Source organism: Aethalodelphis obliquidens, unplaced genomic scaffold, assembly GCF_003676395.1.
Source record: "Aethalodelphis obliquidens isolate GAN/ISIS:26980383/991018 unplaced genomic scaffold, ASM367639v1 scaffold20, whole genome shotgun sequence".
NCBI lineage: Eukaryota > Metazoa > Chordata > Mammalia > Artiodactyla > Delphinidae > Aethalodelphis > Aethalodelphis obliquidens.
In genome coordinates this window covers 28,559,275-28,571,253 of record NW_020837964.1, presented here as the reverse complement: position 1 = coordinate 28,571,253, position 11,979 = coordinate 28,559,275, and the positions used below count along the sequence as shown (strand labels likewise).

General features: G+C 40.9%; 1 protein-coding gene across 2 annotated transcripts in view; it reads right to left on the bottom strand.

Moving 5' to 3' along the window:
• OGFOD1 (2-oxoglutarate and iron dependent oxygenase domain containing 1) overlaps positions 1-11,850 on the bottom strand; it is a 25,636-nt gene extending 13,786 nt beyond the window's left edge. The window contains exons 1-4 of one of the 2 annotated variants that reach the window (XM_027119870.1): positions 11,588-11,850; positions 9,686-9,831; positions 5,585-5,631; positions 2,311-2,411 (exon numbers count right to left, since the gene is read on the bottom strand). In XM_027119870.1, coding sequence (XP_026975671.1) covers positions 2,311-2,411; positions 5,585-5,631; positions 9,686-9,831; positions 11,588-11,741 — 448 coding nt within the window. In that variant the 5' untranslated portion in view covers positions 11,742-11,850. Of the gene's footprint in view, positions 1-2,310; positions 2,412-5,584; positions 5,632-9,685; positions 9,832-11,587 lie in introns of those variants that run through there. The other variant, XM_027119871.1, reaches the window with a different exon arrangement.
• Between the last annotated feature and the right edge of the window lie 129 nt (positions 11,851-11,979).

Below are 11,979 nucleotides of genomic sequence, written 5' to 3'. Positions count from 1 at the left end.
GCAAGAGGGAAGAGATATGGGAACATATGTATATGTATAAATGATTCACTTTGTTATAAAGCAAAACTAACACACCAATGCAAAGCAATTATACCCCAATAAAGATGTTAAAAAAAAAAAAGAAATATCAGTGGATGTTAAAAGAAGTGAATCTAATTTTGATGAGAAATGGAATATTTACATAATCTTAAAGTGTCTCCCCACAAAATACTTTTAAATAGAGGAAAAGAACAAGTTTACAGTGCAAAAAGTTGATGTCAGCCACCACCTTAATTAAGTGAACAAGCTTAGTATCAGTAGTAATATAACACACTATCTACCAGTTGATAAGATACAGTAAAAAGAACCCATATCTGATATTCCCTGGTGGCGCAGTGGTTGAGAGTCTCCCTGCCGATGCAGGGGACACGGGTTCGTGTCCCGGTCTGGGAAGATCCCACATGCCGTAGAGCGGCTAGGCCCATGAGCCATGGCTGCTGAGCCTGCGTGTCCGGAGCCTGTGCTCCACAATGGGAGAGGCCGCAACAGTGAGAGGCCCGCGTACCGCAAAAAAAAAAAAAGAACACATATGTAATCATGAGAAAGCAGCAGACAAACCCAAAATGAGGAAAGTTCTACAAAATAACTCATCTATAAATCTTCAGAAGCATCAAGATCATGAAGGTCAAAGAAAGACTGCAGAACTGTTCTAGACTGAAGGCACATGACAACTAAATGGTATGTGCAACCCTGGACCAGATCCCTTTGCTATAAAAGACCAAATGATAGAATTTGAATGGAGCCTGTAGATTAGATGGGAATAATGTATTAATTGTAGTTCCTGATTCTGATGGCTTCTTACTGTCACATAGCAGAAGTGTCCTTGTTGTAGGAGTTACTGAAGTACTCAGGGGTCACGGAGCATCCTAAGGGCAACCTACTCTCAGGTAAAATGGAAAAAACTTATTTAATGTACTATGCTTGCCAGTCGTCTGTCTGTTTGAAATTACTTCAAATTAAAAAAAAAAGTTAAAAAAAAGGGCATATGATATGACTCTTCATGTGTCTAAGTTATTCTCAAAATGCTGTTACCAATTTGTACTTCCCTAGGACAATGTGGGAGAGTACACCCAAAGCAGAATTTTATTTAGTAAAACAAAACAACACAAAACACTTTTCCTTCCAGATGAAAGCCAAACATGTTATCAAAAGGACATTTATATGCTCAGAAAGGTAACAAGAAGGATGCACCCCAAACTGGTGACAGTGGACACATCTGAAGAGAAAAAGGGACAAGGAGAAGGTGAAGGGGACTACTGTGAATTACACTGTATTCTATATTGTTTGATGTTTTTTCCTTAAGAATATATTCACTCATTACCTTCAAAAGAAAAAAAAAGACATTGAGGGAAATATGTGTTTCCTGGGAAGTTTAAGAGTAGTTTACACCATCATCTCTGAATTTCCTGATACCGTATGCAAAGTTGGTGTGTATGTGCATTATTGGCCTTTTTCTGAAAATACTGAAACCAAGCAGGACCCTGCAAGGCCTTCCTGGGCACAAAAGCCCCTCTGTGTCCCTTATTTCTTGTTTATAGAAAAAAAGACTTCAGTCTCCTGGGCCTCCCCCAGGTTACAAAGAGCAGGCTCAAGCAGTTAATGATTAGGAAACGAGAGTCACAGGACTCCTAGTTTCTCCTGAAGGGAGAAAGATAAGAATCTGATGCATATTTTTGAGTCGTTCTGCAGAAACTAAGAAACCCCCTCACCACCCAGGTGGAGGATGGCAATTATGTGCTGACCACAAGCACACAGACCCCAGACTTCTGGCTGGAACCAGAAGGTCAGTGATTGAGATTCCTGAAACATCATTCTGTTCCCTCACCACCAACCAATCAGAAGAAAGTCCACAAGCTGATCATGCATCCAAAAACCCTCTCCCCTGTCTTTAAAGACCCTTCCCTGAAAGCCACTGGGGAGTTCACATTTTTTGAGCGTGAGCTGCCCATTCTCCTTGCTTGGCGTCCTTATTTTGCTACAAACACCGCTGTCAAGAGTTTGGCTTTGTGTGCCTCGGGCACACAAGCCCTTGCTTGGTTACAATATGTTCATAGCTTTCAACATACTCCCAAAGAGAACCACTGCCTTATACCTTCCAATAAGATGGGCATTTCTATACATGAGCTGGGTCAGACTGTACTCATCAAGAAGATCCTCATGCTATGCAGTGACACGAAGTCTAGCATTTTGGAACACTGACAACTGTCTTCCCATCATCATTTAGTTAAAGCCTTGAAATCTTAGCAACAGCAAGATTTTAATCTTTCTTACCTGAGAATTCATATTTAGCACAGGACATGTCAATGGTTGATTCCAGGTCAATCTTTGAAATGTCTGAAAGCCAAGCCCGGAAATGTTCAAACAGAATTTTCCTAGAAATGGAAACAAAAGATAACTTGTTACACCATAATGTGGGCTCCATTTGGATCTATGCCACAACTATTTTTTCCTGGAGGTTTTGGTTTATTTAAGATCTATTCTTGAGAATGTTCCTCACTTTAAACTTGCAAAGTTTAGGAGTAACAGTCCCAGATAAATAAATGTAAATCTCTCTACTGCAATATATTTTTGCTCTACTGTTTTGTTTTGTTTTGTTTTTTTTGCGGTACACGGGCCTCTCTCTCACTGTTGTGGCCTCTCCCGTTGCAGAGCACAGGCTCCGGAAGCGCAGGCTCAGCAGCCATGGCTCACGGGCCCAGCCGCTCCGCGGCATGTGGGATCTTCCCGGACCGGGGCACGAACCCGTGTCCCCTGCATCGGCAGGTGGACTCGCAACCACTGCACCACCAGGGAGGCCCCTGTTTTCTTTTCTTTTCTTTTTTTTGGCTGCGCCATGTGGCATGAGGGATCTTGGCTCCCCAACCAGGGATCGAACCAGTGCCCCCTGCAGCGGAAGCGCAGAGTCCTAACCACTGGACCGCTAGGGAAGTCCCTCATCTTATTTTTCTTACTCTTAAATTTATAGTATTGCCTTATCATGACAGTGGTCTGGCCTTTGTCATAGGAACACCAATGTTCCAGCCCGAAGTCACTGATTATTAGAGCTGTTTTTCAGCACCAATACTAGCACTGTTGTTTAATGAACACTTGGGTGGGTGACACTGTTGTAGATTAAAATAATGGTGACTATTATGCTAATTGTGTAATAATAAACTCTTTCACAGAAGTTCTGATATTAACGGGATACCAAAAAAACAAAGATGGTTGAACATTTCCATTTACCAGCTAAAGTGGCTCTGTATAGAACTCTAACACAATTTAAAACTTACTCAGTTGGCAGTCAACTTTGAAATTATGTTAACTTTGATGAATTAACATTTTTATGTCAATTATATCTCAATAAAACTGGAAAAACATTTTAAAAAACATTTTTAAAGGGTTTATGTTAGTTCAAATTTTGCACATGAAGAGACAGTATTTTTTGGATCATTCTAGTCCAAATGTACATCACTGAAATCCCCATAAAATGCAATTGTACTGTTAATAACTAGATACCAAGTCTCCAGGTTGATGCCCTGAAATTTTATTACCAAATATCTTTTTACACTGTATGCTACCCAATCCGAAAAATTCCATAAAATATTGTGCTTGGTTAGTCCAAACAAAAGTGCCATGTAACTTTTATAGGCAGAGTTGCAAATTAGACATAATAGGTCAGCATAGCAAACTGCTAAACCAGGCTTCAGGTGATGTAGGTGGTCAACATTTTCACAAAATCTTGAATCTTGATGTTTTATGTAACTAGTATTATCAAAGCCTTTACTCCCTCTGTTACTGGTAACATCAGCTTCCACAAATTTATTCCATAGAAAGCTCTTTCTCTAGTTACCCCATGAAAGTGTCACGACAGGGTTATTTTCTGCCGTCATTCTCATTTGTTAATTGTATTCATGGGAGAAATCACAGAACCCATTTGGGAAATAAAAAGATCACCTTTCGGTAAAGACCAAGGAATTCCATCTCTCATACCATCTGGCTGTTATGTGTTGGATACAGAATGTAACTCAGTCCCATAGGAAAGAAATACTTACCAGAAGTGTGGTATGAACTAATGAGATAGTGCTTTAAAGCATGGTCTTGGGGGAAAAAAGGTCTAAAATAAATATGTAATATTATGAGTTACAGTTAACACGTGAGCAATACTTCAGGATTTAGAAGAAATAAACTCTGCAGACTGCTACCATTTATGGAAATATTGCAGAGAAAAAAAGAATGAGAAAATATAACTTATACTGTATAGATGAAAAACAGCTATTACAAAGTAACATGGGCTCACTGTAGCAAAACTAGGAAAAAACCCTATTATAAGTAAAAAGAAACTTTAAAAAATCTGTAGTCCTACTAGCCAGATTTAAACATTCCATCCTTCCAAGTCTTTTCCTTTGTACACACGCAGGTATCCAAATATACGTCTCTTTTTTCATATGGGATCCACCATGTGTGCTATTTTAACTTTTCTCTTGATAAGTTTATTTCATCTAGCCTAATATGCCTTTGCCTGCAAGAAGTATCATCATTTTACACATCACTTCAAAAAACAGGATACAACAATAATTGTGTGAGACACTGAGTCTCAGAGAGGTTAAAATACACACACAAAAAGCACCTTAGAATGATGAAATAACTTTACCATACTCATGTGTTAAAAGTCACACACATTGGGACTTCCCTGGTGGCACAGTGGTTAACAATCCACCTGCCAATACAGGAAACACAGGTTCAATCCCTGGTCCGGGAAGATCCCACATGCCGCTGAGCAACAAAGCCTGTGCGCCACAACTACTGAGCCTGAGCTCTAGAGCCTGCGAGCCACAATTACTGAAGCCCGTGTGCCTAGAGCCCGTGCTCCGCAACAAGAGAAGCCACCGCAATGAGAAGCCTGCGCATTGCAACAAAGACCCAATGCAGCCAAAAAAAAAAAAAAAAGTCACATCATATTCAACGATTGTATAGTTTTTCACTTTGTTTTGTACCAGTAGCTATATAAATCTTGATGGGTGGGCATTTAATTTGTGATTTTTCACTGTTAGAAACACCATCAAAATAAACAATCTTGTATAGAATTTTTGAGCACACCCTTAATTATTTTCTCAGGATAAATTCTTATAAGTGGAATTACACTACAAAAAGACAAGCATCATTTTAAGGGTTTTGATACACCTTTCAAAACCATCTTCAAGATTGCGGCACTGTATAAAGGTATCTACCCCTCTGTCAACACTGGAGTTTTTGTTTTAAATACTTGCAAACTAACATGTGAAAGATGGTATCTCCAGCATCAGTTTGTTTCCTTGATTACTAACGGTTGAACATTTTATCATTGAGAACTTGGGCCCTGGAATCAGACAGACTTAGGTTTATATCTTAATTCCCTCAATTTTTACCTAGTTAACTTTGAAGAAGTTACTTAATTTCTCAGCGTCTGTTTCCTCCTCTACAAAAGGGGACAATAACGCCAACAAAGGTTGTATGACGTAACATTTAAAACACTTACTCCTCTGTCTGGCACATATTATGCACCCAACAAATATGAGCACTTGTTTACCTTAAAGCACAGATGTGAGGCTCTCTTCTCTTCTTCAGATCATCAGACTTGATCATGAAAAAAAGAAAGAAAAGGATTTCCTTCATAAATCAGACACACAGAGGAGACTAGTTTAGGGAACACTCTGGCAGTAAAGCATTGTCGTTAAGAGCCTGGACTCTGAAGCCAAACTCCCTGGGTTTCAGGTATGGCCCCTCCATTTGGCAGCTCTGTGACTCAGGCAAGTTACCTAGCCTCTCTGTGCCTTATTCATTCAACAAATACCTACATAGTTATTACAGTGGGACTTATATTCTTGACGGAGAGGGACAACAAACATAAAAAGTCGATTATCAGTATAAAAAAAGGTGACAAATGTCGAGGGAAAATAAAGCAGAGTACGAGGGACCAGAAGTGCTGAGAGTGGGGAAAGGTTTGCAATTATAAATTTGGTGGCCAGGTTAGACTTCACTGAGGTGAAGCAAAGGCTTGAAGAAGGTTGGGAGGTGTACCAAGGGAATATCTCAGCAAAGTGGATTCAAGGTCCTGAGTGTGAAGAATGCCTGGCCTGTTCAAGAAATTGCAGGAGCCTGTGCAGCTGCAACAGCAATTTGGGGGAGAGCAGCAGGAGAAGGGGCCAAAGATGCAATGGGAGCCTTAGAACCACTCTGGCTTTTACTCAGAGAAATGAGAACCTTAGGAGATTTGGGGCAAAGGAATAATATGATTCCATTTAATTTTTAAAAACAGATAAAATTCACATAAAATTTACCATTTTAACCACCTGAAAGTGTGTATTCAGTGGATTTTTAGCATACTCACCTGCTGTGCAACTATCACCACTAATTCCAGAATATTTTCATCACACTAAAAAGAAACCCTGTACCTATCAGGCAGTCACTCCCCATCCCACCCTCCCTCCCCCCAGCTCCTGGCAACCACTAATCTACTCTCTGTCTCTATATATGTTTTGCTGCTCATTACATATAAAAGGAATCACACTATATGTGGCCTTCTGTGTCTAGCTTCTTTCACTGAGTATGCTTTCAAGGTTCATCCATGTTGCAGCAGTACTTAGTACTTCATTCCTTCTTCTGGTTGAATAATATTCCATTGTATAGACGCACCACATTTGGTCTATCCATTCATTAGTTGACAGACGTTGGGTGTTTCTACTTTTTGGCTATTATAGATAATGCTGCTACAAACATCTATGCACAAGCTTTTATGTGAACAAATGTTTTCAATTCTCTTGGGTCCATTAACTTTTTTTTTTTTTTACTTTATTAATTTTTATTTTTGGCTGCATTGGGTCTTCATTGCTGCACACGGGCTTTCTCTAGTTGTGGCGAGCGGGAGCTACTCTTCATTGTGGTGCGCGGGCTTCTCATTGCGGTGGCTTCTCTTGTTGTGGAGCATGGGCTCTAGGCGCGTGGACTTCAGTAGTTGCGGCATGCTGCTCAGCAGCTGTGGATTGCTGCTCAGCAGTTGTGGCTTGTGGGCTCTAGAGCTCAGGCTCAGTAGTTGTGGCACATGGGCTTAGTTGCTCCACGGCATGTGGGATCTTCCTGGACCAGGGATTGAACCTGAGTCCTCTGCATTGACAGGTGGATTCTTAACCACTGTGGCACCAGGGAAGTCCCTCCATTAACATTTTAAAAGAACACAATAGCTGTAGGTGGGCAAGGGTGGAAGCAAGGAGACTGGTTAATATGCTAAGAGGATAATCCTGGTGAGAGAAAAAGATGGCTTGGATCAGGTGTTGGCAGTGGAAGTGGAAAGAAGTGGGCTTTTCTGAATATATTCTGAAGGTAGAGCCCACAGGATTTCCCAATGGACTGGAGATGAGGTATGAGAGAGGAATCAAGGGTAACCTCAGCCACTGGAAAGATTGTCGTGAACTGAGACGGGGAAAACCGCAGGTGGAGCAGATTTAGGGGGAGAAGATCAGGAGTTTAGTTTTGGTAAGTGTGAGACACTTCATAAATATCCTAGAGTAGAGGCAAAGCCATGAGACTCTCTGCAATCTGTTTGGAAGTGATCCAAAGGCTAAGCCCTAGAGTACTCTGTCATTAAGAAGCCAGGTACAAAAGGAAAACCTACCGAAGGGAACTAAGAAGGACTCACCTGTGAGGTAGAAGGAAAATGAAGAGAGGATGGTTTCCTGAAAGTAAGGGGGGGGGGGTGGGGGGAGAGTCTCCAGGAAGGAGGAGAAACAAAGTAGGTCAAATGTTGCCGAGAGTCAAGTAAAACCAGGCCTGAAGACTGATGACTGGATTTACTAATGTGGAAGTTGTGAGTGACCTTAACAAGTACAGTTTCAGTGGCATGTAACAGGTGAAAGCCTAATAAAGTGGGCTTAACAGAGAACAGAAGAGGAATTTGAGACACTATACACAACTCAGAAGGAATGCTACTGTCAAGGCGAGCAGAGTAATGGGGTGATAGCTGAAGGGGAAAGTTAGGTCAACAGCATTTTTTTCCTTAAGAAAAGAAGAACTAACAGCTTTCTTTCTTTCTTTTTTTTTTTGGTATGTTGAAGGGAATGATCCAGAAAAGAAGGAAAACCTGATGTAGTTTCTTTATCTGTGAAACAGGAACCAGTAATGTATCATTATAAGGATTTAATGAATTAATAAATATAAAGCACTTAGCGTGGCATAAAGCATGCACTCAGTAATGCTTGCTTTAAAATACAGAGTATCAGGCTACTCCTAATGACAAACTTGGTTAGGAGGACTGGAAGTTGTTATAGACCCAATTATCAAGTCAATTCACAACACAAGCAAAGAAAAAGGGATATAAGTGAAGTTTTACGGGACAGGAGACTGAAAGCAGGTTTTATATTTACTGTCTTAGGATGAAGAAGTTCAGTCCCAACGTGAGCATAGTAAAAATTATTCACAGCAGAGTTTCACCAAGCACCCATGGGGATCTAAAGTAATGGCTGCTTCTTTTTCCTCTCATTACCCGGGGCCCTTTCTATTATTTTGCCTCTCACCGACTTCACAATTAGAAGTATTTTCATCTACCCAATTGCATTAAGTAAAAACCACTTTGATTTCTCAATTTCAGTAGTCAGATGCATATAGCCCCAAATCAACAAAAGAGGCCTAGTGTTATCAAAGCTGATATAATTACAAAGGCAGACAACCATGGTTTTTAATTAACCTATAGGTTAATTAAAATCTTACAACTTTACTATGGACAAAAGTTATTTTTCATTAGATTTTCTGAATTATTAAGAGTAACATCATTTCTGTATTTAACCTAACGTGGTTAATTCAATCATATGTATAAGGCCCAAAGATAGACAGACCAGGGGACACAACCAGCTCTAGTGTAAAAGAATAAATGCAAAACAGAGAATTGTTACTCTTTTATCCCAGATAAAAAGAAATCAGCGGGAAATGGAAAGAAAACAAAATAGTTCTTAATCTTCACTTTTATTTTATTTTTTGTGATTTTAAAGGCTGATGTCCTTGAGGTTCTATAACGATTTCTAAGAGTGATGTACGCCATGTACTAAAAGATATCCCCCACAAACTGGGGAAACCAATAACCTATATGTTTTTATACCTAGACTGGGCCTGTCTCCTAAGAGTAGGAAAACCAGCCTTGATTTTGAAACAGTCTTTTCTGCCAAATTCAACTGTCCACCGATTTAAAAAGAATAGATCTAACTCTCTGCAGGACATACTGCAATACAGAAAGCCACCTAAAACAAAGACATGAACTCAAAAATTTAAATGGTTATTACCTTCCAACATACTACTCTCTTCATTACCACTCCCAAAAATGTACTTATCCTTTTTGTTTATAATGTATTTACTTACTGGCTTACTGTATTTTCTATCTTTCACCATCACTATCACCTCTATTATTTTAGATTTTAAAGGCTTTCAGGGTAGGAACTGGCAAAGACTTCCATATAATAATTAAAGCACCAAACACATAGTTAACACTCAGCTTATGTTAAATAAATGAATGCTTTTAACAACGTCAAGGCAAGGACCCTCAATGGCAAACCCAAACTAAAACCTCAAGTCTAAAGGTATTCAATGATTTTATAGAAAATGAATTTCTGAAGTGGAAAAGCTAATGTGAAAGGGCCATAAATACCTGCTGGAACTTATATAAATCATTATACTTTTCATGGAAGTCCAAGTTCAAAAGTTCCTTCTGAAGTCCTTCCAAGAAGTTTTCGCTTTGGATGAAGTTTGGGATCACACAGTGAAGAAAGGGGTCCATGTCCATGACAATGGCTTCTGTGGGGAGGAAAGCATTATCTGTGACTTTTCCCTTTTGTATATATATATATATATATATTTTTTTTGCGGTACACGGGCCTCTCACTATTGTGGCCTCTCCCGTTGTGGAGCACAGGCTCCGGACGCGTAGGCTCAGCGGCCATGGCTCACGGGCCTAGCCGCTCTGCGGCATGTGGGATCTTCCCGGACCGGGGCACGAACCCATGTCCCCTGCATAGGCAGGCGGACTCTCAACCACTGCGCCACCAGGGAAGCCCCCTTTTGTATTTTTGACCTGTGAGCAGCACAGTAGAGAGAATACAAAAGGGATGGTCGTGAATTTTCAGAAATCTAGTACCTAAAATTTAAGATTTTGGGCAAGAATTATACGCTCTTCCTTTTTTTTTTTCCTCCACTTAATACTACTTTTTAAAGGTACTGTGCTTAAAAATATTAGTCCTTAAGATGAGTACAAACGATGTCACTAAATTAAGATTTCTGCTCTTTTTGGGTTTTTTTAGTTCAACGATTACTTATTCAACTGAATGTATTTTACAGTCTTAGTTCATTTCCCCCCAAACTTCAAATGAGAGTAGCAAATTAAAAATGAGAATAACAATACTGGTAGCCAATTTTTCTTCAACCCTTTTTCTTTGCCTAAGTTACTGCTAGAGGAAGTTATAAAATACATACTTCTTTAAAAAAAAAATCAGGTCAGGCATAACCTCCTCTAACTCTTTGAGTTTTACCTCAACGTTTTACCCACTGCTTCTGGTGGGACAGATTATGTACCCCTCTAATACAAACCACCACCACCTCCCACCGGCTGCCAGGCACTGTGGTGCTTTAACATGCATTATCTCATTTAATCTTCTCAACAGTTCTAAGGTAGACGTCATCACTATCTCCATCCCACACATAAGGAAACTGAAAAGTCCCTGAGTGTCCAGAGCTTACACTCCAAACACTAAGCTACCACTTTCTATGTGCATCCGGGACACCAAGGACTCATCTCTTAAAGCACTCAACCACTGAAACAAAAATCATGGCAAACTTTAGCAGGGAAAGCATGATGCATTAAGCAGAGTTCTTATCCTATAAGGCGATATTTGAAGCTGAGGCTGGAATCATTTGATGAAGGTTCCTTCCTTTGGTCAAAACCATGTTTACCTTCATGGGTCACGTTGCTGAACTACAGACCGGCAAAACTAAGTAAGCTCAGGTGCCTGCTATTTGGCAGCTCCCAACAAATGCTCTAGCTACGCTATTATGGGACAAACGAGCGTTACCTTCGGAGGAAAACCGCAAAAGCCCTCGACTATGTGTCCAAATGTTTACTGGTCCTTACTCAGAAAAATATGTATTGATGCATACATACATTAGCTTATTAATCACACTCAACATCTTTCTGAGGGAAATACTATTAGCTATCCTACTTTACATAGTAAGGAGCTGAACCCATTGCCCAACGACGCACAATCAGTGAAGAAGATTCTACCTCACCTTTAATTCCAGAATTTCCATGAACTTGCATGCCCTGTACTTCCCGAAACTCCCTGGCCTTCATTTCTTCCTCTTCTAGGTTTCTAAATCCAAACTGAACTTGGAAAAGGGACAGCAGGCCAGGCAGGAGAGTCGGAGGTGGCAAAGTCACGCTCTCTCCAAGAGCCTCTTCCCCTGTAGCCTCGCTGCTCAGGAATCGGCTAGAGTGCCAGGACTTTTTCAGAGGCCCCCGACCCGGCGCTGCGCCTCCCCCTTCACAGCACCCGCTTACCGTGGCGAAACGGCGTCCTGCGACTCCAGGCCTCAGCCACCTGCTTTTTCAAAGTTTCCTCCGTGACAGCATCCGAAAACTTCGCCATCACCTCCTTCTTTCCCTTTTTCCCAGCCCGGCCCGTGACGGGCTCAGCAGGCCTCTTACCACTCATCTCCTCGCAAGCTGCAAGACCCACGTCACGCTAACCTAGCGGCTTTTTTCCTACGGAGACTGCAATTCCCAGAATGCCTCATTTCCCGTGTTTCTCCACCGCTATCTAATAGGAAGTACCCAAGTAAAGGGAGGCGGACCCCATACCCGACTTACCAATGGGAGCTCCAGATATTGTGGCCATCCCAGCAGCGATTGGATCGATGTTGCTCGGTCGGGCAGGCCACCGCCTCTCTACT